The sequence below is a fragment of the Stenella coeruleoalba genome (genome assembly GCF_951394435.1).
Source record: "Stenella coeruleoalba genome assembly, chromosome: 20".
Taxonomy (NCBI): domain Eukaryota; kingdom Metazoa; phylum Chordata; class Mammalia; order Artiodactyla; family Delphinidae; genus Stenella; species Stenella coeruleoalba.
Window position 1 is genome coordinate 41,209,832 of NC_137166.1, and position 27,014 is coordinate 41,236,845.

General features: G+C 43.0%; 1 protein-coding gene across 4 annotated transcripts in view; it reads right to left on the reverse strand.

The window, feature by feature from the left end:
* CEP89 (centrosomal protein 89) overlaps positions 1 to 27,014 on the reverse strand; it is an 80,223-nt gene that overhangs the window by 44,637 nt on the left and 8,572 nt on the right. For 2 of the 4 annotated variants that reach the window (XM_079908774.1, XM_079908775.1), the window contains exons 3-10: positions 26,747 to 26,905; positions 23,812 to 23,998; positions 18,860 to 18,931; positions 13,894 to 13,996; positions 11,078 to 11,106; positions 8,798 to 8,840; positions 6,316 to 6,534; positions 4,842 to 4,987 (exon numbers count right to left, since the gene is read on the reverse strand). In XM_079908774.1, coding sequence (XP_079764900.1) covers positions 4,842 to 4,987; positions 6,316 to 6,534; positions 8,798 to 8,840; positions 11,078 to 11,106; positions 13,894 to 13,996; positions 18,860 to 18,931; positions 23,812 to 23,998; positions 26,747 to 26,905 — 958 coding nt within the window. The remainder of the gene's footprint in view (positions 1 to 4,841; positions 4,988 to 6,315; positions 6,535 to 8,797; positions 8,841 to 11,077; positions 11,107 to 13,893; positions 13,997 to 18,859; positions 18,932 to 23,811; positions 23,999 to 26,746; positions 26,906 to 27,014) is intronic. The other 2 variants (XM_079908777.1, XM_079908776.1) reach the window with 2 other exon arrangements.

Genomic DNA, 27,014 nt, shown 5'->3' on the forward strand with positions numbered 1-27,014 from the left:
AAAAATCCAAAAAATCAATGCCAAGACCAAGGAGTTTTATGATTCAGGTCTTACATTCAAGTCCTCAATTCATTTTGAGTTGATTTTTGTGTATGGTGTACAACAGGGGTCCAGTTTCATTCTTTTGCAAGTGGATATTCAGTTTTCCCAGCATCATTTACTGAAGAGACTATCCTTTCCCTTTCGGATAACAGTGCCGGGTGGAGTATATTCTTGGCTCCTTTGTTGACCGTATACACATGGGTTTATATCTGGGCTCTCAATTCTGTTCCATTGATCTATGTGTCTGTTTTCATGCCAACAGTACACCGTTTTGATTACTATCTCTTTGTAATATAGCTTGAAATCAGGAGGTGTGGCATCTCCAGCTTTTTCTTTCTTGAGTCTACTTTAAATATTTGAGGCCTTTTGTGGTTCCATATAAATTTTAGGATTGTTTTATCTGTTTCTGTGAAAAATGCCACTGGAATTTTGATAGCAATCATACTGACTCTGCAGGTCACTTTGGGTAGTACGGACGTTGTAACAATATTCTTTCAATCCACGAGCACAGAATATCTTTCCACTTATTTGCATCATCTTTGATTTCTTTCATCAATGTTTTATAGTTTTTGGTGTACAGATGTTTCACCTCCTTATCGCTTCTTGGCCTTTTTGCTAAGATCAAGTGTACATGTTTCACCTCCTTAGTAAATTTATTCCTAAGTGTTTTATTCTTTTTGATGCTACTATAAATGGGATTGTTTTCTTAATTTCTCTTTCCAATAGTTTTTGGTGTGTAGAAACACAACTGAATTTTGCATATTGATTGTGCATCCTGCAAATTTACTGAATTCATTTATTAGTTTTAACAGTTTTGTGGTGGAGCCTTTAGGGTTTTCTATATATAATTTCACTGTCATCAGCAAACAGAGGCAATTTTACTTCTTCCTTTCCAATTGGAGGCTTTTTATATCTTTCTTGCCTAATTGCTCTGGCTTGGTCTTCTAGTATTCTGTTGAATAAAACTGGTGAGAGTGGACATCATTGTGTTGCCCCTGAAGGTTTCAGCTTTAGATGTAGGCTTGTCATATATGGCCTATTACTATGTTGCACTATGGTCCTTCTACACCCGGTTTGTTGAGAGTGTTTATCATGACAATATGTTGAATTTTTGTCAAACTTTTCTGCATCTATTGAGATGATCACAGGTTTTACTCTTAATTTTGTTAATATGGTGTATTATATAGTAAGTCCCCTACATACAAACCTTCAAGTTGCAAACTTTCAAAGATGCAAACATGTGCTCCATCAACATCAGGCATGAGTGAAATTGCAGCTTGCCCTCTGTCTCCTATTGCTGATGGTCCTTCAGCTGTACCAGCTCCCACCTCCTCTCCCTCCTCCAGTCAGTAACTCTTCTTGCCTATTCACTCCATGCCAACCCCTGTATGCCAGCTGTTGTACTGTGCTACTCTACTGTAATCTTACTATATCGTAAGATTAAAAGTGTTTTATTTTTTGTGTTTTACATATTGTGTGAAAAGTATTATAAACCTAGTATGGTACAGTACTATATAGCCAATTGTGTTAGTTGGGTACCTAGGCTAACTTTGTTGGACTTAGGAACAAATCGGACTTACAAATGTGCTCTTGGAACAGAACTCGTTCATATGTAGGGGACTTACTATACTGACTAATTTGCAGATGTTGAACCATCCTTGTATCCCATGAATAAATAGCACTTGATCGTGGTGTTTGATCCTTTCAATATACAGTCATCCCTCTCTGTGGAGAACTGGTCCTAGGACTGGCTGTGGATACCAAAATCTGCAGATGCTCAAGTCCCACAGTTGGCTCTCCAGATCCACAGTTCTACAGCTGCCAATTCAACCAACCGTGGATTCTGTAGTACTGTACGTATTTACTGAAAATAAAATTCACGTATAACGCACCCATACAGTTCAAACCCATGTTGTTTGAGGGTCAACTATACTGTTGAATTCAGTTTGCTAATATTTTGTTGAGGATTTTTGTATCTCTGTTTATCAGGGACATTGGCCTACAATTTTCCTGGAGTGTTCTTGTCTGGCTTTGGCATTAGGGTAATGCTGGTCTTGTAAAATGAGTTTAGCAGTGTCTCTTCCTCTTCAATTCTTTAGAAGAGTTTGAGAAGGGTTGGTATTAATACTTGGTATGATTTCAAACAATCAGCTTAGTTCATTGATCTTTTCTAGTTTTTATTTAATTTACTTCTGCTATGATCCTTGTTATTTGAGATCTTTCTTGTCTCTTAGTGTAGGTGTTTATTACTATGAACTTCCCTCTTGGAATTGCTTTTGCTGTATCCCGTAAGTTTTGTTATGTTGTGTTTCCATTTTCATTTGTCTCAAGATGTTTTCTGATTTCTTCTTTGATCCACTGTTTGATCAGAGTAGCATGTTGTTTAATGTCCACAATTTGTTAATTTTCCAGTTTCCTTCTTTTAATTGATTTCTAGTTTTTCACTATTGTGGTCAGAAAAGATGCTTGATATGACTTCAATCCTTTTAGATTTATTAAGACTTGTGTTGTGGCCTAACATATGATCTATCCTGAAGAATGTTACATGTGTGCTTGGAGAAGGATGTTTATTCTGTTGCTTTTGGATGCAATGTTCTGTATACACATGGTCTGATGTATCATTTAAGGCCAATGTTTCCTTACTGATTATCTGTCTGGAGGATCTATCCATTAATAAAAGTGGGGTATTAAAGTCACCTACTATTATTGTATGACTGTCTGTTTTTCTCTTTAGGTCTGTGAATATTTGCTTTATATTTTTAGGTGTGCCTATGTTGGGTTCACAAATATTTATAAATGTTATATCCTCTTGTTGGAGTGACCTCTTTATCATCTTATAATAACCTTTGTCTCTTATTACAGTCTTTGTCTTAAAGTCTATTTTGTCTAAGTAAAGCCAACCCACCTTTCTTTTGGCTTCCATTTGCATGGAGTACATTTTTCCATCCCTTCACTTTCAGTCTGTTTATGTCTTTATATCTGAAGTGAGTCTCTTGTAAGCAGCACATACATGGGTCTTGCTCTTTTATCCATTCAACCACTCTATGTGTTTTGATTGGAGAATTTTAGCCCATTTATATTTAAAGTAATTATTGTTAGGTATGGACTTAATTGCCATTTTGTTCACTGTTCCCTGGCTTTCTGTAATTCCTTTTGGTTCCTTTCTTCTCTTGCTCTCTTCAAGTGTGATTTCATGGTTTTCTGTAGTGTTACGTTTAGATTACTTTGTCTTTACTTTCTGCTTTGTGGTTACTATGAGGCTTACATAAAACAACTTATAACCGTCTATTTTAAGTTGATAACTTAAGTTTGAATGAATTGCAAAACTACATTTTTTATTCTCTCCCCATTTTATGTTTATGATGTTGCAATTGACATCTTTTTATCTTGTATATTCATCAACAAATTATTGTAGTTATATTTTTACTATCTTTGTCTTTTAACCTTCATACTAGATTTATAAGTGATTAACCCACCAACTTCACAACAGATTATCTTTAATTTTACTATATATTTACCTTTACCAGTGAAAATTTTAATTTCATGTTTTCCTGTTACTAATTAGTGCCCTTGTATTTCAGCTTGAAGCAAGTCCTTTAACATTTCTTGTAAGGCTGGTCTGGTGGTGATTAACTCCTTCTGCTTTTGCATGTCCTGAAAACTCTTTACCTCTGTCTACTCCAATTCTAAAGGACGACTTTGCTGGGTAGTGTATTCTTGGTTGAATATATTGTGCTACTCCCTTCTGGTCTGCAAAGTTTCTGCTGATAGAGCTTATGAGGGTTTCCTTGTATGTAACATGTTTTTCTCTTGCTGCTTTTAAGATTGTCTCCTTGTTTTAAATTTTGACAATTTAATTATAATGTGTTTTGCCGTGGGTGCCTTTGGATTCATCTTTTTTAGAACTCTCTGGGCTTCCTGGATTGAGATGTCTATTTCTTTCCGCAGGGAACTTTTCAGCATTATTTCTTTAAATGAGCTTTATGCCCCTTTCTCTCTTTCCCCTCTGGGACCTCTGTAATCCACATGATGGCATTCCTTAAGCTATCTTCACTCTTTTTCATTCTTTTTACTCTTCTGTTTGGATAAATTCCGCTGCCCTGTCTTCAAGCTCACTGATCCTTTCTCACACTTGCGCTAGTCTGCTGTTGAAACCCTCTATTGAATTTTTCACCTCAAGGATTATATTCTTCTGCTCTATGATTTCTCTTTGGTACTTTTTAAATATTTTCTATCTCTTCGTTGAAATTCTCACTTTGTTCATGCTTTCCTGACCTTGCTGAACATCTTTATGACTGTTATTTTAAACTCTCTATTGAGTAAATCGCTTATCTGGATTTCATTAAGATTAGTTTCTGGAGATTTATCTCGTTCTCTTCTTTAGAACATATTCCCTTTTTTCTTCATTTTCCTTTACTCTCTGTGTTGGTTTCTGTGCATTAGAAAAAACAGCCACCTCTCCTGTCTTGACAGAGTGGTCTTGTATAGGAGATGAGTCTCATCCATCAGCCTGGCCCAAGCTCTTGGCTGCCTCTCAAACCCCTGTGATTGTCCAAGCTGCTGCCTTTATTCTTAGTGGTTCCCAGTAGTTGGGGATGTTCCAAGACCCATCAGAGAAAGGGAGGGTGGGAAGGAGGGAGGGAGGGAGAAAATAGAAAGGTGCTCAGAAAGACTCTACTTTGGATGTATCTTTTTTTATACCAAATTATAATAAATATGAGCCCTTTAGAATTGGAAGCCAATTCAACAGGAAAGGCTAAAATATCAGAAAACTGATTTTTCTTAATAGGAAACATTACCTCTTCCTTGGATAAATGCCTGAATTTTGTTTGATATCTACTCAGTTCTACATTCAAACAATGAACAGTCATTTTCAATCCATCATTTTCATCCACCAGTTCTTGAGCTTGTTTTCTTAGATAATGTAATTCAGGTGCAGCGACTACTGAAAAATATAAATTCAATATTATACCGTAAGAACTTATTTCAAATTTATCAAGATTTTATATAAATTGCTGATTGTCCTTCTTTCTCTTTTAGGCTCACAAAGGCAGTGAATGACAGATATATAGATACAAATGAATAAAAGTTACCAAGTTTTTTTAACATTGAATAGTCAAAAGTGTTTTGGAAGTTTGTGAAAGTTTTTGCATGTATAATTAAGGTAAAATAAAAATTTTAGGTTGAAAAAAAGTCGTTTCAGATGATATACAAATATGTTCCTTGAAAATTATATAGAATAAATGGAGAATTTATTACAACTAATAACTTTCCCACATAATAGTAATGTCTTATTAGAAAACGTCATAGAAAACAGATCCCACAAAATAATAGCACAAATAATATAAAGTATCTAGAAATGTGCCTAAGACAAGAAATATGCAGGGTCTGTATAAAGAAAACTACAACATCTTTCTTAAGGCCATAATATTAGACTTATATAAACAGATAAATATACAGAGAAAACATTGAAAACAGTGAATATTTATATGACCTTAGCATTATTATTATTATTTTTTTAGCCGTGCCACGCAGCACATGGGATCCTAGTTCCCAGACCAGAGATTGAACCTGCCCCCACTGCACAGTGCAAGTGTGGAGTCTTAACCACCAGGGAAGTCCCTGATCTTAGCATTAAAAAGAACTTGACACCAATGGCATAGGTCATAACAGAAAAATATCCTATAAGTTTAGCTGAATTATCAACAAACTGAGAAAATATTACATACATGACAAAGGCCTAAAACCCTTAATATGTAAAGAGCTCCTACAAATCAACAGAAAAGATCAAAGCATCTCAATTTAAAATGGGAAAACTTATAAAAGAGAAAGAAAATGACCCACAAAGATAATGAAAAAAATATTCAACTTCATCAACAGTAAATGAATTAAACTAAAATGGGATTCTTCTTTTTTTTTAACCTATCAAATTCGCAAGGAAAATACAATCCTCATCATTGGTAAGTATGTGGTGAAAGAGCCACTTTTATATGCTGCTCATGGGGATAAAAACTGATATGAAACATATGTACAATACTATGCTAAGAATCAAAAGAAGTGTTGGAATTTTAGCATAATAATAATGACACAGCAGATGAAATCAAATTTCAACAAGTATAAGGATATTAATGAAAGATCTTAAAATCATAACAAAATATCAAGAACATTAATATCACCAAATACTGTAACATAAAATATTAACTTTCAAAATAAATAAGAAAATTTGAATTCTTCTTTGTTCCTTTAATAAAAGAACTGTGTAGTTGTCCCCACCTTCCTGAGAGGATGCTTTCTCAACTTCTTTCAGCCTTCCATTTTCTTTTTCCATCCTTTTAAGTTTTAACTGTAGTTCTTTCATTGTTTTTTTTATTATGTTAAGTTCAAGAGTAAGGGTTTGATTTGCATTGTTTAGATGCAAATTGTCTTCTTTTAATTCCTCGAACTTTTCTTTGGTTATTTCTATATGTCTTCGATGTGTTCTACCATTTACATCTAAAAAGGCACAGGAAAAAAGTTTTAAAATATTAATTGATATTTACAATTCTACATCAAAATTACAGGAGACAATTTCAAAAACCACATGAGCAACTCTTCATGTCAGTGCCTGCAAAGAGAATGGCCTATACAGCAAAGAGTGCATGGTCTGGTGAGACTACAGTGAGCAACAGGAAGAGGGATGACAGAGAGGGAGGCAGGAGCCAGTGGAGGCTCTATAATATTGGACATAGGATTGTACATATCATAATATGCAGAGTGGAGGTTGTATCCTGCAGGCCACCAGGAGCCAGAAAGCCTTTCAGGCAGAAGTATGGAAAGAAGAGGCTCTACTCTCAGATGAATCCCTGAGGACAGCAGTGAAGAAACCAAACAGGAAGGAGGCCTAGCCCAGAGGCAGGGAGACCAGTCAGGAGACTCCTAGAGTAGGGATGGAGAGGAAAGGACATGAGAGAAGGATTCAGGGGCGAAAGCTCAGCAGGGCTCAAGAACTCAACTGGGTGTGGACAGTGAGGGGGGGCAAGTCAAGGATGAGCACCAAAACCTGTGGTTTGGAAGACATCTAGCCAGACAAGGGACACAAGCATGGCAGGGGAAGGGAAGCCCAGGCTAGGACACGGGCCCGGAGCTCTGAAGGCAGCCTCAGCTGGAGAGACTGAGGCGTCACCAGCATGTGGGCAGACCTGAAGGCACCGGGGTGAGAAGAAAGCCAGAGACCACGAAGGATGTTAGGAAGGAGCAGCAAGAAAGATGGAGGAAAGCAGAGAGCGATGTTCCACAGGGAGATCAAAGGAGGTGAGGGCTACGATGGGCTCCCAGCCCGGGCAGAGCTTCTGTGTGCAGATGTGCAGACAAGGGCGGGAATGCTGGTGGCTCCAGACAGCCTCCCCTGACCTCTGACACACACATCCCCAACCCCTAGAACATGAAAGGAAAGTCTAAGAAATGAGTAACTCCACAGCTACACTGAAAACAAGAGGTGAGCCACCAGGAATCCCGGAGAGAAAACATTTGAGATTAGATTGAAGATGGAAGCTGCAGCCTAAAATATGCCAGGAGAGGTCAGCTCCTGGAGGTGGGAGTGCTTCCAGGGATGTGCTTTGCCCTGGCAGGTACTGGGGACACAAAGTGACCTAGAAAGGGCTGATGAGGTATCCAGTTAATGTGCCAGATGGGATCAGCAATGGTTCAAGCCCCCTGGGCCGGGTAGTACAGACAGGCTCTGAGGACAGAGGCAGGCAGGCACTGGGGCTGGGGAAACTCAGGAGGAAGAGGGACCCCCGAACCCCCTGGCTGACCACACACCCTGTCTGTCCCTGTCAGTCACTGGAGACAGGCTGTACGCCTGACAGCCCACTGGTTTCCCCCTCTGAGCAGCCTGCAGTAATCAGATACAGCATCCCCAGGCAGACCAACAGGGACTCCCAAGGACCAAGGCGAACACATCACACATCACCAAGAACCATGTGAGCTAAGAGAAGCACCAAAATCAAATAACAGAGGACACAGTTGGCTGCTCAGCAACTATAAGATTTTTGAATGGGTGTAGTTAAGATTCCAGAGAGATGTTTGTCAATACTTAATAGAAATCATGGAAACAAACAGTTTCATTCACAATACAAATTCAAAGGATGGGTTGAGCAGCAGAATACATACAATGAAGAATCAACCTGTGGGCTAGACATTAGAGCCCCAGCAATATCCCAGAATACAGCAGCACCAAAAACACCAAGATAGAAAGGGTGAAAACAAAGCCAATCAGACATGGAGGATAGACAAAAGCCTTGATTCCTGATAGGATTTTCAGACTAGCAATGTGAGGCTTAACAGGAAAAAAATTACAAAATCCACCTTGAAAGCTAATGAGGCTCCTCAAACTGTAGAGGGGATAGCACCCCAGAAAGTATCTCTAGACCCCTCAGCTCTGTCTCTAGCCCCTGAGCAGAGCCCCCGTTTGCATGCACCCCCCTCCCAGTGTCTGCCTATAACCCACAGGTCCACTCCCCTCCCCAGGATCTGAGCACATGCCATGGGGACATATATCCATCATCCAACGTGTACACGTTTGGACTCTCTCTTTTAAGGCAAAGGTGGAAATTCAACAAACTGCCTCCTCTTCCCAATTCTGATAATGGGACAGAAGCAACAGCCTTTACAGGAAAAAAAAAAAAAAAGAGATCTTTGTTTTATGTGAGATTATTCTGGGTATTCGCTAGAACAATCAGCTTTTCAATCACAATGAAATTCAAAAGGCAAATACCTGGAGAGGGTGGAGGTTTTCCACACAATGATGGTTTTTCATCCTAAGGAAGAAAACAACATGAGAGTAATGAATTAAGAGTCTCAGCATCTTCTAAAAGTGGATTGGCACAAGCAGGTAGGTCATCGTATATCAAATATTTAAGCACTTTTTTCCCCCTTCATTTTGGCTCTTATAGTTGCTAGTTTGTTTTAGCTTTAGAAACTTTAATATTCACTGTTTCTTTTAAATGAACCAAAACCTTAAGGGATTTCCCCTCTTGGCAGGTTCTCTGAGCAGCAAGGGAAGTCCTGCTTTCTTCCTGCCTTTTTGTCCATGAGTTCAGTGTCTTTTTTCTTTTTTTTAATTGAAGTCTAGGTGATTTACAATATTGTGTTAGCAGGTGTATAGCAAAGTGGTTCAGTTATACATATATGTATTTTTCCAATTCTCTTCCATTATAGGTTATTGTAAGATACTGAATACAATTCCCTGTGCTATACAGTACATCCTAGTCGCTTATCTATTTTATACATAGTACTGTGTATCTATTAATCTCATACTCCTACGTTATCCCTCCCCCCATCCCCTTTGGTAACTATATGTTTGTTTTCTATATCTGTGAGTCTATTTCTGTTTTGTAAATAAGTTCATTTGTATTATTTTTTAGATTCCACATAAGTGATACTGTATAATATTTGTCTTTGTCTGGCTTACTTCACTCAGGATGATAATCTCTAGGTCCATCCATGTTGCTGCAAATGGCATTTCATTCTTTTTTCTGGCTGAATAATATTCCTGTGTGTGTGTGTGTGTGTGTGTGTGTGTGTGTGTGTGTGTGTGTACCACATCTTCTTTATCCATTCATCTGTTGATGGGCACTTAGGTTGCTTCCATGTCTTGGCTATTGTAAACAGTGCTGCGTATGAACACAGTATCTTTGGAAATTAGAGTTTTCTCCGGATACATGCCCAGGAGTGGGATTGCTGGATCATATGGCAACTCTATTTTAGTTTTTTGAGGAACCTCTATACTGCTGTCCATTACATTCCCACCAACAGTGTAGGAGGGTTGCCTTTTCTCCACAATTTATTATTGGTAGTCAGTCATGGTGTTTACATGCAGGTCCCATAAGTGACAGGCCACCAGTTCACATTCTAAAGCATGTGATATGACTGTAGGTGCTGAGCAGAGATGCACAAAGCAAATTCCAACTGGCCTTTTCTCCTTGGGATATGCAAAAAGACCCCATTAGCTTCAGAGAAGCACGTTTTCAAAGCACTGAGAAGGGCTTCCCTGGTGGCGCAGTGGTTGAGAGTCCACCTGCTGATGCAAGGGACACGGGTTCGTGCCCCGGTCCGGGAGGATCCCACATGCCGCGGAGCGGCTGGGCCCGTGAGCCATGGCCGCTGAGCCTGCGTGTCCGGAGCCTGTGCTCTGCAACAGGTGAGGCCACAGCAGTGAGAGGCCCGTGTACCGCAAAAAAAAAAAAAAAAAAAAGTACTGAGAAAAGAATACAACATCCTCCTTTTCAACCCAAAACTTAGAGGAAAGGGAAGTCTTTGAACTTTTGTTCATTTTTCTACTACACATCAGTCTGATTCTAAGTTTCTAATTTCTGCTGAAAAAGTAGATAAGGTTATAAATTAACTCTACTGAGAAGTCTTTAATTTTTAAACTCCTTTGACATCGCAGAATTAAAAACTTAAGTAAACTATTTCCATGTCTGCAAACTGGTTATTGTCTATTCATTCTACAAATGAAAATGTAAATGTAAGTGATTTCTAATCCCTCAATACATTACATTCATTTTAAACTATGCAAAACATGAGTTTCTTCATGTTTTAAAACCTTTTTTAAAAAAACATTCAATGGAAAAGAACTCTTAATGGAAGTTTTCTTCCCCACAAATCACAAAAGTTGTTTTGAAATTATGGTGGAAATTCTACTAATTGAGAAAATCCGTTTTTAAAAAACAATCCTTGGGCTTCCCTGGTGGCGCAGTGGGTAAGAATCTGCCTGCCAATGCAGGGGACATAGGTTCGAGCCCTGGTCTGGGAAGATCCCACATGCCTCGGAGCAACTAAGCCCATGCGCCACAACTACTGAAGCCCGCATGCCTAGAGCCCGTGCTCGGCAACAAGAGAAGCCACGGCAATGAGATGCCCGCGCACCACAACGAAGAGTAGCCCCAGCTCGCCACAACTAAAGAAAGCCCGCGTGCAGCAACGAAGACCCAACGCAGCCAAAAATCAATAAATAAATTTTTAAAAAACACACACACAAAAAAACAATCCTTACCTTTAAATTCAGAATAGAATGTTTACCATCTGATTAAAAAAAAAGAAAGAAAACTTTGTAAAGCAGAGAAGGACATCTGACAACTCAGAAGAGTACAATCTTAGGAACTCACCTTCTGCAGATGAGCTAAACCAGGCCCAGGTGGGCAGCCTTCCCAAGGCCACATGAGAAGCGGGTCCAGAGCCAGGCAGGAGCCCGACTCGGAACTGCTCATCTCTCCCCGCTGCTCGTTCCTGAGCACCTTCAGTGGCTCACATGATTGGAGAACCAAGGCCAAACTCCTCAGCGCGACCCTGAGCCTTCTCCACCTTCCCAGCACTCCCCCTCCCAGAGCTCTACCCGTCCCACCGCCATTCCCCAGATGGGCTGAGGCTGATGCCTCCCCGTCTCCCTGCCTACAGTAGCAGTCCACTCGGTCAGATGCCGGTACCTCGACCAAAGGATGTCAGGGTCCAAGCTTCTTGGCCGGGTACTGCTAGGGCGCAGAGTGGCACCTCAGGCTGACAGAGCTTGAGGCTTTAGCCTTTAGACAATAATTATCAGCTAGCATTATGGAGGATGCTGTGCTTCACACATACAACTAAATTTAATCCTTATAAATTTAATCCTTATAAGAACCTGATGAGAGGTGCACTCAAACTGAGAGAAGTGGGGTTAAGGAACTCACCAAGCCTCTCGCCACCTGGATATGACAGAACCAAAGCACTAAAAACCAGTGTTTCTGATGTGTTGCCTAAGGATCACTCACATCAGACTCTCCAAAGAGCTTGTTAAAAATACAGACCCTCTGGGGCTCCAGCACAGATTCACTGACTCAGAATTTGGGGCTGGGGTGGGGCCTTTTCACAAGTGTCCAGGGGCTTCTAATGCCCATCACAAACCAAAAACCACTGGAGGAGCTGAACTCCCTCCCAACCACCACCTGCGTTCCCAGTTCAACACCACCTGTGTTACCAAGTGCGCCAGTTACCACACTGCCTTTCAGCTCCAAACCCACCTTTATTGCTGGCTTGTGTTACTGCAGCAGCGCCACCTTGCCAGGAGGAGGAAGGGGCTTGGGTTCCTCATTCCAGAAGGCTGTCTCCATCCCTCTCTCTTTCCCTGCGTTCCTCTATTTCTCTCCCCTCTCCTCCTTTCTTCCCTCTTTCTAGGTGGCCAGCAGCACTTCCCCATGGGTGGCTTCTCCTGGAATTCCCCTGGAGAGGGCAGCTTTCCAGCGAGTTCTGTTAGCAACACACCTCGGCTAACTTCTCCACCCGCCAGCGGGCCACAGCTGCACCCTCTCCAATGTCTGCATTGGAGATTCTCCAAATGTTTCTTCTCTTGGGGGCTCTCTGTTAACAGAAGAGGGAGCAGCTGTTCTCTCTATCTGCTATTCCTGCATTCTTTAGGTTTCTCTCTACCCCTTAGTAGGCAATCCTCTTATAGTCAATAATTCTTTACATTAAACTTTCCTTTTTCAAATCACCATATACATTCTGTCTACTGATTGGATTCTGACTGATATATAACACATCAGGCCACAGACAACACAGACATTAGAAAGTGGATGGACATGTATGAACACACAGATATTCAGGATGTGTTATGATTTTTTAAAAAAGGCAGGTAATAAAATAACATACATTTTATTCACATACGCACTCGAAGTTGTTAAAATTGTACTCTACGGGAGTACAATTATGTGTGTTTAACCTCCTATATTTCTGCATTTCAGTTTTGTTTTTTTTTTTACAGTGAGAAAGTATTAATTCTGTAATTTAAAAAGAGATATGGGCTTCCCTGGTGGCGCAGTCGTTGAGAGTCCGCCTGCCGATGCAGGGGACACGGGTTCGTGCCCCGGTCCAGGAAGATCCCACATGCTGTGGAGCGGCTGGGCCCGTGAGCCATGGCCGCTGAGCCTGCGCGTCTAGAGCCTGTGCTCCGCAACGGGAGAGGCCACAACAGCGAGAGGCCCGCGTAAAGCAAAAAAAAAAAAAAAAAAAAAGAGATATACTTTTTACTTGAATTGAATATACACATGGATTTCCCACAGGGATAAAGTATGCTGGCCTAATCAATTGGCATTTTCTGGCACAGGTATTAGTAGGCTGGCCTTCTGTTTATCAATCAGTCCCCTTGTGAACTGACTTATATGACAGTTTTCTTGAGGCTAAGCAACTCTGAGGGTCCTGATAAAGCAGTGACTGGTGCCCACTGTATGCCAGGCTCTCCTTCTCACTTCTCAAACATAAGCCACCTCTTAGGAAACGGAAAACCTTTGTTATTTAATGTGCTGAATTCTCTCACTGTGCCAAATGAAATGTACAAGGATGCGCTATTACAAAGTTGTATTATAAACATGCCCCTGCACTCTTTCATCCAAAACACCTGTAGTCACAGCCTGCCATGGGCCAGGACCCTGATCCAGGCACTGGAGCTAGCCTGGTGAACAAGACAGACAAGCTCACTTGCTCATCCTGGGGAGACCACTGGGTACCCACCCCTCACAGCGCTAGATGTGGGGCGCAGAGAGGAAGGAGCGTGTGGAGCTTCAGAGCCTGAGCCCTGACCCTCCACCCCAGGGGGCCTCTCTCGGCTGCCGGAACTGACAAAATGGACCCCAGTGTGAGGGCCTCAGGCTTTAAAGATGACCTAACACCCGGGCAATCAACTATTTTCACTGTAACCCAGTGAAAACAAAACTCAGGGATATTCCCACTTAAAATCATGGAACCACAGTATGAAGGTGCAATGGCTACATGTTCCCCCAAGTTAACCAATATTTATTGCCACAAAATGCTTTTTGATATTAAATTAAAAAAATTTTTTTTTACCTTTTTCTTGTGTATGCTCTGGTGGAACAGGTGAGCCTGGAAACCCATCTTGTTCAGAAATATTTTCCTCATCTCCACTGTCCACCCCATGTGACGATGGAACCTTTTTGTTACAAAAGACAAAGGAACAGCCAACTATGTGATAAGTGCTTCTGTATCAAATTTCTTCCCAACAAACCCAAACGTCTTATTCCACACCTTCTCCACTGCTCTTTCCTCTCTACGACATAAAAGGACCGCATCTGGCAGGGCTGGATGAAATCTCGGGTCCCTCAGGAGAAGCCCAGTGGCAAAGGCAATGCCGTCCAAATTATGCTTAAGCCACTGAGAACTTCACAGCCACCCCCACCCCCCCAATGCTACCTGGGCAGCTCGCCTTCCCCATTCCTGCCAGGGACCAACTCAGGAAAAGGGGCTGCCTCTGGCCTGCTCTGCATAGCACCCAGTACCACCCTGCCTTGGTACTGATGCTGTGTATTCATCTCTGCATGGGACAAGACCTGCTGACGAGCCCTGTGAGAGCCCTCATCCAGGCAACTGTTTGGGATCGAGGCCCATTATGCTGGCTGGCTGTGAGTCCACTGCGAATGTTTCCTGATGGAATGGAACTCTCCCCTGTGCTGTCTGTGAGCATCTTCTACGTAGGTATCATGAATGGTGGCAGGGCTGCAGAGCTGCCCCTCACAGACCTGTGGGCCATCACTGGGACCTCCCCTGATGAACAGGAGACCACCCCACTGGCAGGGCTCTGGGAGGTGGGGACAGAGGCTGCCCAAGGGGAAGAGCAGTGAACCATGTCTTGTACAATAAGCTGTGACTGGTGCTCCCTCGCTGGCTTCCTTTCTGCTACACTAAATAGTATCTTGCGTATGTGATCAGCTTGGCTTAGCTGTGCTGGGCTGCAGGCCGTGGAAGGGTCATCCCCATGGCTGGCAGGGAAGGGGCAGAACTCACTGGCAAGATGCCCAAGAGAAGGGGCATTTCAGAGCCAAAAGCTAAGGCTAGGCCCACCAGGCTCTGGGTACAGGGCTCCAGGGCGACCCAGCTCAGAGCAGCAGAAAGGTCTCCCACTCTACTCATCATCTGAAGGGATTAAAAAGAAATGACCTCTTAGGTTTTGTCTCCTAGGAACCCATTTGCCTTGTTCACCCTATCAAAGATATATTATGCTACTCACTTTTATCAAGGAAATACGAAACTGCTATGGCTTCCCTGGTGGTGCAGAGGTTAAGAATCCACCTGCCAATGCAGGGGACGTGGGTTTGAGCCCTGGTACAGGAAGATCTCACATGCCGCGGAGCGACTAAGCGTGCACCACAACTACTGAGCCTGCGCTCTAGAGCCTGCGAGCCATAACTACTGAGCCCACATGCCACAACTACTGAAGCCTGTGTGCCTAGAGCCCATGCTCTGCAACAAGAGGAGCCACCGCAATAAGAAGCCTGTGCACCGCAATGAAGAGTAGGCCCTGCTCGCTGCAACTAGAGAAAGCCCGCGCACAGCAACAAAGACTCAACGCAGCCAAAAGTAAATAAATAAACTAAAAAAAAAAAGAAAATGCTAAAGATACCCTATTATGGAAAATAATGTTTGGCAGCATCTACTAGCACTAAGACTGATCGTACATATGCCCTATGACCATACATATATCACTCATCAGTATATATGAGCGGTATAGACCCACCAGAAATATACATATATACACACAAATGTTCATAGCAGCACTATTCCTAAAGCCCAAATCTGGAAACAATCAAATATTCATCTTCAGTAAAACGAATAACTAATTGGATGTTATAATTGTACAACTGGATATTATACAGCAATAAGAACGAACCAACAACTGCTACACACAATGACAGAAGACTCTCAAAAACTCCAAAGAATACGTACTGTATGATTAAAGTCATGGAATCCTCAGAACAGGCAAAACTAAGCTACGCTGATGTTCTAAGATCCAGTCTACTCTCGGACTCAGGGCAGTGGTTAACTCTTGGGGGAGTAGTGAGTCCTCTCGGTCACAGAGGAGGACTTCTGGGGTCCTAGTAGTGTTGTTCTTTTTCTTTTAGTCTGGATGGGGGCTACTTTGTAAAAATTCGCTGAGCTCTACACTTATGGCTTATATGCGTTTTGTGTATATTTCATACATCGATAAGTAAGCCTAAAGAATTTGTGACAATATTCTAAAAACACTCTAATATAAAAGTTTTAATTTAAAACATTTTTAAAACTATTACATACTTCTGAGTATGAAAATCACCTGGTTACTAAAACAAAAATTGTTTGGGTACTGAAGGAAGGGAGGAAGAAGCCCGCCAACTCAGCCACAGTGCTGCCATCAGGGATGCCAGGAGTGGCCTTTCCCTCATCCGTCTGTAGCCCTGGCCTAACCTCCTTCATCCTCCTCCTGGTTAGGACACTAACTCAGATTTTAAAGGGTAAAATGTACATGCTGGAATTTACAGGGTAATTATCAGAAAACAAGCCAGTATAATGTGCAAACTAGTAGAGGGAAAGAAATAGAACTAAAAAAATCACCAATCCAAAAGAATGGAAGAGGAAAAAAGATACAGAGTAATAGGACAAGTAGGAAAAATAAAGATGGCAGATTTAAACTCAAAAATATCCATATAATATGTTAAACATAAAAGAACCAAATGGTCCAGTAAAAAGACAAAGGAAAAGTTGGTCAAACTTGGTTAACAAAAACCATATGCTGCATTGAATTGTAAACATTAAATGGATGAATAGTATGTATGTGAATTATATCTCAGTAAACTTAAAAAAAAAACAAACTAGATGCTATTTACAAGACAGAGCTAAACATAAGGATATAGAAAGGTTAAAATTAAAGGGTGGATTGGGAATTCCCCGGATATCCAGTGGTTAGGACTTGGCGCTCTCACTGCCGGGGCTGCGTGGCATGGCCAAAAAAAATTAAAGGTTGGAAAAAAATAGACCACGCAAATATCAAACAAAAGAAAGATGGAGGGGACTTCCCTGGTGGCACAGTGGTTAAGAATCCGCCTGCCAATGCAGGGGACACGGGTTCCAGCCCTGGTCTGGGAAGATCCCACATGCCAAGGAGCAACTAAGCCTGTGCGCCACAACTACCGAACCTGCGCTCTAGAGCCTGTGAGACACAACTACTGAAGCCCGTGCGCCTAGAGCCCGTGCTCCGCAACAAGAGAAGCCACCGCAGCGAGAAGCCCGCGCACCGCAACGAAGAGTAGCCCCTGCTCGCTGCAACTAGAGAAAGCCCGCACGCAGCAACAAAGACCCAACGCAGCCAAAAATAAATTTAAAAATTAATTAGAAAAAAAAAGAAAGATGGAAAATGTCAGATGAAATAGACATTAAGGCAAAAAACCTCTTTAGAGATAGAGAGGTTCACTTCATAGTGACAAACTATTCAATTTACCAAGAAGATATAATTTTAAATTTGTACACACCTAAAAATGTAGTCAGGTGCAAAATAATACACGTTCTATGATTCCATGAATATAAAGCTCAAAAATATGCAAAGCTAATCTGTGACATCTTCTCTTACTTGGAGGTGAAAGCAAGATATTGGAAAACCTGGCAACATGGCAAAGAAGCTGCAGCGTCTAGGTTCCTGTGACTGTGGGGCGAGCCAACTGTAAGAGCCAGTGGTGATTAACCCTGAGGACGCATAGGGTGCAGCCCCAAACGGCACTGGCACCTTCCCAGATGCCCCACCTCAGATCAATGATGCCAACCTAAGAACCCCAGCCCAAAGGGACAGACACTAGTGGTGGAGCAACAGGAGGGTTCAGTTAGCTCCACCTCAGGGTAAAGTCCAGGCAAGAGTGTGGTCAGATTGTGCAGTGGACCAAGGACTAACTCTGGGAGGGGTAGTTTTGATCTGTAGGGTAGAGGGACCGCGCGGGCCTGCACTGGGACCTTTGTAAGTGCGACAGCGTGCTGGACCTCCCCTGGTTTGGTACGCTATGGTAAGGGAAATAAGCGTTTGTGAAGCCACGCCTCCTCACTGCTGCATGGAGGAGACCCCACCACTGGAAGATGGCAGGGCTCACTCTTGGTGGCTTCTGCAAATTGGCTGGAGTGACAGCTTGGTGCCTGACATGAGATCCTGGCCTTCTACCTCCACCAATGGGGGTCCAGCTCATGCAGAGGTGCTTGCATTGGTAGAGCAGAGTCAATGGTCTACACGTGCATACACTAACCGTGGACATTCCTATCCGCACAGGGATGTGTACGTGTAAATGTGGACAGGGAGACTGCAGGCACCGCAGCCCACCTGGCAGTCAGGGCCCCGCTTCTACCTTGCTGAGAGAACCCTGATTTTGTTCGGTGCAAGTGGGCTCAGCCCATAGTGATAGTAACCCTCTTCCCCTTAGCCAGTAATTGGCCAAGGGATGGGCATGTGACCAATGAGTCTCCTGCTGGGAGGCTCCCAGGAAAAAATGTTCCCCGTAATGAACACAGCGCAGCCTGAAGGACCTTGCCCTGCTTCCTCCTGTCTGCAGGAAGAACTCGCTGCATTTGATGACCACAAAGAGCAGGCCAGGAGAATCTCAGGTGCCAGCCTTTGACAGGCAGCTGAAACAATGTGGAATCTCCTACCTTTTGATTTTGTTATGTGAGAGAGTTAAAGGTCTATTATTTAAACCTTTTGTTTGCCTGTTTGATTATTTGTAGCCAAGAAAATGATACAGACATCAAAGTGACCGCAGAGGCTTGTCCTGGAGAGAAGAGGAGGGACGGAACGGCAGGGTTTCAGGGCAGTGTTTGCTTTACATGCAGTATCAAATGTTTTTATAAGACATGGGGATTCATGTATACTTGTGTAACGGAAAGAAACTTTTAAAGAAATTAAAAACTGTGGAGAGAGAAGGGGGACAGTCCTAATCCTCAACCACAGCAGCAGAAGATTCCCTACTACTCCTTGGCCTCCAGAAGTTTCTAGAGATAACTCGTTTACCCCTGCATGAATGATTCCTCTCTGGATCCAAGGACATGGCGGACACTCAAATATTCGTTGGTTGGCAGTTGGCTGGATGAATAAATGAACAACATGAATGAATATATGATATTTTATGACAAGATGCTCTGCAAATCCACAAACACAACAAGAGCAAGAATGTGTGACAGAGGAGCTTCAGTAACATCCTATCGGTGACTTCTTGAAAATGGTAGCAGGCAATTAGACTACACTCTCCTCCCTCAAAACCTGTTGAAATCAATTGAAAGAATGAAAAGAAAAAATGCAAGCAAGCTTAGTCAATGGCCAGAAAACAGCTACCAAACCTATGAAATGTGGAAGACAGGGAGAACGCCAGAAGCCGCCAAACTTCCTCAGACGTCAGGTATGCAGATGCTCCGACAGTCACAAACTGTCACGGCTGCAAAGGTCCACAGTGATCCTCTGACGGGTGCACTGAGAGCAAGGATGTGATGGTCCCCGGAGACGTACAGTAACTCCCACAGGGCAGAAGGGAGGGCGGGCGAAGCTAAAGGGAGACACTTGGGAGAGCCCACCTTTGCCATCCAGAATCCAGCTCTATACTCTCAAAGAAGTTAAAGACAGCACAGTCTGACATAAGGAACCCAAAGAAGAGATCCAGGAGATCAGGTAAAGTGATAAGGCAACAGAAAGATGTGTGAAGTAAATCAGCAGAACTCACAAAAACAAAAGGCAAAATAAAACCACTACTGAGGTAAAAGCTATACGAGAAGCCATAAAACATAGTGACCAAGTGCTGAGAGAGATGAGGATAGACAGAGTAAATCACACAAAGGGAAGCTGAAAAGGAAATGGAGGGACAAGGGATTACAGAAAACATAATAGACATGGAAGACAAAGGATATCCAGCAAACGCATAACTAGTGCTCCCAACGGAGAAACAATGAACGGATGATGAAACCAGTCAAAGATAAAATAAAAGAGGGGAGGAAATATTCCCTGAAAATAAAAAAGGGAGATGAAAATCTATGTCTGCAGAATTAAATTATATGCACTAAATTTCAGGAAAAAAGGACAGAAAATAATAAACACCACGATTAATCCTGGTGATATTACTGAACTTCAAAAGATAAAAGAATGAACCTACAAAGGTATCAGGCAGAAAAATCAAGTGACCTCAAAGGGGAGAAGAAAGGCCTTAACTCGTTCTTTGCTGTCACTCTCAGCAGTCCTCTCAGAAAAGGTTATGTGGTCTCATGCCACCGTGTACACTTCCTTTAATTAATTATTAATTGTGTGACTATGGACTCTGTCTTATACTGATTCTCCAGCACCTAGCACAATACCTAGTCAATCAGATGCTCAACAAGTAAGTGTTGAATTATTTACCTACCCAAAGACAGTTTCCTCCCTAACACAGTCCTTTATAAGATGAAGAAGCTGAGGCACAGAGACATTATCAGACCTCCCAAGTCACACAACTGGGAACTAGAGAAGCTGGGACTTGGACTCAGGTCTCTGTCCGTGGCGTTGCTCTTTCCACTGGGCCCTAGTGTTGTGGGAACTGACCACACGTTCACGCACCCCACTTCCCTTGCAGCCTTACTTTTGGGTGGCACCAACAAGACAACTGTTGAAAACAAGACTTGCTTTCCATTTGTTAGGCCATTTCTGAGTGGGTGCACACCTCACATGAAGATGTTTGCCCAAACTACCCTGAAACACAGAGAGAGGCATGAGGTAGAGACTTATATCCAAATTGCCCGATGTGGGTTGGTCTGTTTCCTTAACTTACTAGTTTCGATAAAAAAGAATAAAATTGTAAATTATTTACCTGAGATTATAGAATGTCTAGAGTAAAAATAAGGAGGGCAATTTTACTTTTTTTTTTTTAATGAAAACATCCCCCATTGGCAGTATCTCCTTCAGAGCTAGCGCCATCTCGTGATGAAACAGCAGTTTTACATGCTGCACACATCGATTCTTTTCAAAGATAAGTATTTTAATCATATGATAAATTTAAGACTACTTGGTCAGTTTGAAAAAAACAAAAAAAGCTCTATGTCTAAGAAATATTCTTGATAGGCACAAGGACTGTAAACACAAATTTTAATTCTAAACAGGGAAAACTGGGTTGCCCTGATCTGAATCCAGCCTCTGCCACTGGGTGGATGGTTGGATGATCTTGGGCAAGTTATTTATCCTGTTTCTTCACACACTTACCGCCAGGGGTGTGAAGTAAATGAAATGGCATGTGTGAGCTGCCTAGCAAATATCAAATGCTCAGAAAAGGTCAATGTGTCTTCCTCCCCCTATTGTATTGTAAGGCTGTGGGAAACTGAAATCCCCTTCCAGCTTAAGGGCCCCTTCATTCATGCCATCTGCAACCGGCCAGGACAATGTTCAGGTTATGATAAGACCTTGCAACTGCAATCAGTTACTAATACTCCACCTCCGGCTCCTGGGCTGTATAGGGAAAGGCTTTCCTGTTGGCTGGGATGCCCAGAAAGGTGGAGACCGGCACGCACACACTGCTGCTGGGAAGGCAACTGGGAACCACTGCTTTGGAGAACAATTCGGCAATATCTAGTGTGAAGAAGCACACATAGGTACACGTACCAAACGTGCAAAGGAATAACCTAAATGTTCATCAGGAGGTGAGTAGACAAATAAATTAACATGTATCCATCTCAAAACTTCAATGCTGAGTGAAAAAGCCAAGAGGTGGAAAGATTGATTCAGTACGGTGACCTTTGTACAATTAAAAACATATATAGGGCTTCCCTGGTGGCGCAGTGGTTGAGAGTCTGCCTGCCGATGCAGGGGACACGGGTTCATGCCCCGGTCCGGGAGGATCCCACATGCCGCGGAGCGGCTGGGCCCGTGAGCCATGGCCGCTGAGCCTGCGCATCCGGAGCCTGTGCTGTGCAACAGCAAGAGGCCACAGCAGTGAGAGGCCCGCGTACCGCAAAAACAAAACAAAACAAAACAAAAAAACAGACTTCTAGAACACATCCCAAATCCAGGAGAAGATGGCTATCCAGGGATGGAGCAGATGGGAGATAAAGATTTCAACCCTAAGTGTAATTTTCTTTCTTTTATTAAAAAAATCTGAAGCAAAAAAACCCAAAAGACAAAAAACAAGAAACAAAAGATAAGATGTCAATACTTGTTCATTCTGGAGCATGAGAACACTAACATGCTATGCTATTTTCTGCTTCTCAGTTGCGGGGGGCTGGGTTATAGAAAATGTACATATTCAGCTCTAACAGACAGTGCCGAGCAGCTCCCCACAGCGGTGGCGTCAACTCCGCCCCGGCGGCGTTAGAGAGCTCCTCCACACCCTCACCAGGCCTCGCCAGTGCTTGTTGCCTTGCTCTACTTTTCAAGTGTTTAAATAAAAGGCATTTCCGAGACTTCCCTGGCTGTCCAGTGGTTAACACTCCGCACTCCCAACACAGGGTGCGCGGGTTCGATCCCTGGTCGGGGAAGTAAGATCCCAAATGCCGCACAGAGCGGCCAAAAAAAAAAAAAAAAATTCCACACTGCACATGGGTCCTACAGCCACCATGACACACTTGCCTGAAAAATAAACTATCTGTTCTGTTAACGACAAAGGAGGTTGTACAGGTCACTATAATCTCTCTCCTCTGAGGGAAATGTGGTAGCGAGCTTTACTTCCAAAATCGTTGAGTGATACGGCTCTATCTGTAACCTGAGTCCAACATACTAGCCAGGAAGTGTGCAGACAGAGGGGCAGTGGGAGCTCACATAGGCTGTTAGAGCCCCGCAGCTGACCTCCTTGGGCTCTTGGCAGCTGCCTGCCTGGCCAGTGCTCCTTGCTGTAGAGAAACCTAACTCTGCATGTTAAAGTCTGTATATGCTAGAAAGTGATGGTTAGTTTCTGAAATACTCACATAAGGATTCCTCAAAATAAGTTCCCTGACGTCACTTAAAATGTGATTCAATATAGTGGAGGCTAGTCAATATATTCAATCTGCATATATTATAGTTGGATGTTACAAGTCTATAAGTGTACTCACTACAAATAACACATTATAGTGATGGTGAAAAAGAAGAAAGCGAGAAAGGAAAAAGAAATTATGGTGCTGTCCTTTGCCATTAAAGAAATGGCGCTATCCAGTTTCCAAAACCCTGGGAGCAGAGTGTTTAAACCAGGGCACGCAGGCAAGGGTGGAGAAATGGGCTCCTTCAACCTCTCTGGACCTCGGCTCCCCCATGTGTGACGGGGCCGTAAACGGAATCTACGTCAGCGAGACAGCAGGAAATCAATGCATGTGAGAGTTTGATTTACAGACTCACACAGGGTAAGCACTCAAAGAACGTCTGCTGCTAAGGAGAGACGAGTGATCATACCTCCTCTTGTCAGGCATGAATTTGAAGAAACATTGCAATGTACACATCGATACAGAAAAGTGACAGGAAAATTAGCTTTGGGGGGTCAAAGGAAAGAGCAGGATGACCAGCACCGGATGGAAACCTACATTAAGAATGTGAAGATGGGGCTTCCCTGGTGGCGCAGTGGTTGAGAGTCCGCCTGCCGATGCAGGGGACACGGGCTCGTGCCCCGGTCCGGGAAGATCCCACATGCCGCAGAGCGGCTGGGCCCGTGAGCCATGGCCGCTGAGCCTGCGCGTCCGGAGCCTGTGCTCCGCAACGGGAGAGGCCACAGCAGTGAGAGGCCCGCGTACGGCAAAAAAAAAAAAAAGAATGTGAAGATGTTTATCTCTGTTTTTGAAGGACTTGTCTTGAAAGATAAAGGAAAGAGTTTTGAATTTTAGCCTAACAAGACAGAAAATGAGACTGGACATGTTGAAAAGAAATAAGCCCCCAAACAAAAGCCATTAACTGCCGAAGAGAGAAAAGGAAAATCCTTACTAACGCACTTGACACAACTGACTATGAGTTAACGTCAAGGTGCAGAAGAAACGCTGGAACGATGCAAGCACCTGGTTTCTGTGTGGCACGGCATACACGGCGTCGCTGACGCTTCCCTCTTCTTTGCGAGCACTTGTGTCCCCCGACTCCCTGTGGCTGCCTGACAGGTACGTGTCAGAGTCCTCTTCCTCCTCGTAGCCCAGCATTTCAAAGGATGGCAAAGAGGATCTTCTTCCCGTCTCATTCTGCCTGTGTGGTCTGTATTAGAACATTCAAGAGCAAAGCAAACAAACAAGCCACTTAATGCTTCACATAGGTTCATATACGGGTATTAAATGCACTGCCTCAAGTTCCACCGTAAAGTATTACGACCACATTACGAAATATACAGAAGCTAAAGGGTGATATCATCCACAATTCCATCTCTTTGTACACTGTTAGCATTTCTTTCTAGCTTTTCACCTAGGTTTTTATAGTTATTATCACTGCATACATATACAGTTTGCCTCCTCGTTAACAAGTTTTTAAAGTCAAAAGGTTAGGCTCATACACCAGTTTTACCACCCGTTCCCCTTACTTAGGTTTCTTCCCCCAATTTTCACCATCATAAATAACCCTGTAATGAGTGTCAATGTGTAGCGAATCTCTCCTGTACTGAGGATCAGTCCCATGAAACAAACAACCACATGGAGAACTGCTGAGTCCAACAGTATAAACACACACACACACACGGGAAGTACACCACCACCAGCAGGAACGTTTCGTGGGTCCACAGGCGTCCGCGCAAAATCGCGCAAAATCCCCAACCTGCAACTATGTTGGTAATAATTTTCTAAAACTTGCCAAAATCATTGAAATCTCGCTGTAAAAATGTGCATTTCTTCCTGAGACTGGATATTTTTCCATGTATTTGGATGTGAGCCCTGGTTCCTCTGCTGTGAATTGTCTGCTCATGGCCTTTGTCCATTTATCTACTCTGCCTCTACTACGCCCATTCCAATATGAAATTAACTTTTCCATCTACTAAAATTAAAACCCTGACTTTGTATTTACTATAAATATTTTTCCTATTCTATTGATCTTATTTTGACTATAAATTTTTTTAACATACAGATGATTAAAAAAAAATTTTTTTTAACCTTCCAAATTCTTAGCTTGGAAGTACACAGCAGGCATCTCTCTCTGAGAGGCTTGATGAGATTGGGTACAGGATTTCATGGTCTTATTTCTATGTATATAAAAATTAATCCTTTCATTCAGTAAGAATTTGTTTTGGTGTATGAGTTAGGAAAGGCTCAAAGCTGATTTCTTTCTAATACTGCTAATGAATATACTGTTGAATTCTTTCCTTTCCCTTTATCTGTGGGGCTGCCTTTATTAAAGATTCAATATGCCTGCAAACACGAGGCTCACCTCAGGGTGTTCATGTGCACCTCTCCATCATTGAACCAGCACTCCTCTACTTTGACTACTTCAACTAAATGTTTTAAAATATGATCGGGCTGGGGCTTCCCTGGTGGTGCAGTGGTTAAGAATCCGCCTGCCAATGCAGGGCACAGGGGTTTGAACCCTGGTCCAGGAAGATCCCACATGCCGCAGAACAACTGAGCTCGTGCACCACAACTACTGAGCCGGTGCACCACAACTACTGAAGCCCGTGCACCTAGAGCCCATGCTCCACAACAAGAAAAGCCACTGCAGTGAGAAGCCCGCACACTGCGACGAAGAGTAGCCCCCGCTCGCCACAACTAGAGAAAGCCCACGTGCAGCAACGAAGATCCAACGCAGCCAAAGATAAATAAGTACATTTATTAAAAAAATATATATATATATGATGGGGCTAATGCAGCCCTCCCCCTGAATCACTATTCTTCCTTTCCAGATTTCCTCTTATGGTCTTATCTGCTTATTCCTTCCAATGAATTTCAGAATCACTTCCTCATCTTCAGTTCTTATTCAGCCAAAGTATAAATTCTTACCAGGAGAAAAACAGGCTATATGCAAACATCTCAGAAATGGAGTCAAGATTAAAATTCAAAAACCAAAACTATAAACACATCCTAGAAGGAAATATCTGAGCATTTGTATAATGCTGTAATAGGGAAGATCTTCCTAGATTTGACAATAATGTCACAGACTACAAAGACTGCTAGCTCTTAATACATAAAAATAAAGAGCATTTTGGTATGTTAAAAACAACTCAAAAACCAAAATTGAATAAACACGGCAGATACAAGGCAAAACTAGTGATGCATCCCCCACCTCCACCCCACAAGCCCTTAAAGTCCTCAGGGTCTTCCCACTGCTCCTGGGGGAGATACCAAAGCTCAGAACAGGATACCAAAGGCACCCCCAGCCTGCCCACTCCTCCAGCACCATCTCGGATGACTCCCCACCTCACTTGACTCCTCCCAGCCACAAATGTCTTCCTTCAGTTGTTCACATGTGTCATGCTCCCTCTTCTCTCACCCCAGCCCCACACTGACCACCTCCCAACCCATTCCCAGTTGGTTCCTGTACGGCCCGCAGCTCTCCCCCAATGCCCTCTCCCTCAGGAGGAAACCTTCCTGGCTCCTGGCCCTATGTCAGCTCTAATCCAGCTCAAGCAGTAGAGAAAGTGATGTTAAAGAAGAAAGGTTACAGTAGGCGTCAACAAAGGAAAATTCAGTGTGACCGTTCAGAGAGGAGATACACGAGAACTGGAGACGGACAACTCTCTCCATCTAGGCTGTGGCTAAAAACAACACTGAATTCACCAGCTCAGCGCTGCCATGAAAGCAACCGGTGGCTTCACAAGCTATAATTTAACAAGATCCACTCTAGAGAAAATTCGGATACAATTCAAGACCTATTAATGTCCCAAGACAGCATCCCTTTGACACTGGAGATGAAAACCCGAGTACTAAGCTCTAGTCCTAGCCACATGCACCCACATGCACACACACATGCTCAGAACTGCCCTGCCTCTGCCCCGAGAGGAAGCTGAACCCGTGACATGGTCCTTACTGATGCCTCAGCTCCGAGGTGGTGGCATAGGGCTCGATGAAACTGTCCTTTTCAAGGTAGGTCGTGTCACTCTCAGAGTGGGATCTCCGGCGAGGCTGAGGAATGGCAAAAGTCCGGCCAGTCAATGTTGTTGCTAGAATGGCTGCAGCCAGAGCAGATCTATGGACAAAAACATCCCAGTGAGCCAGTGAGACACGAACCCTCAAGGTGAAGGTTGAACAACAGGATACATGAATTAATCAAGGTTTACTTTCAGTTCTACAGTGCT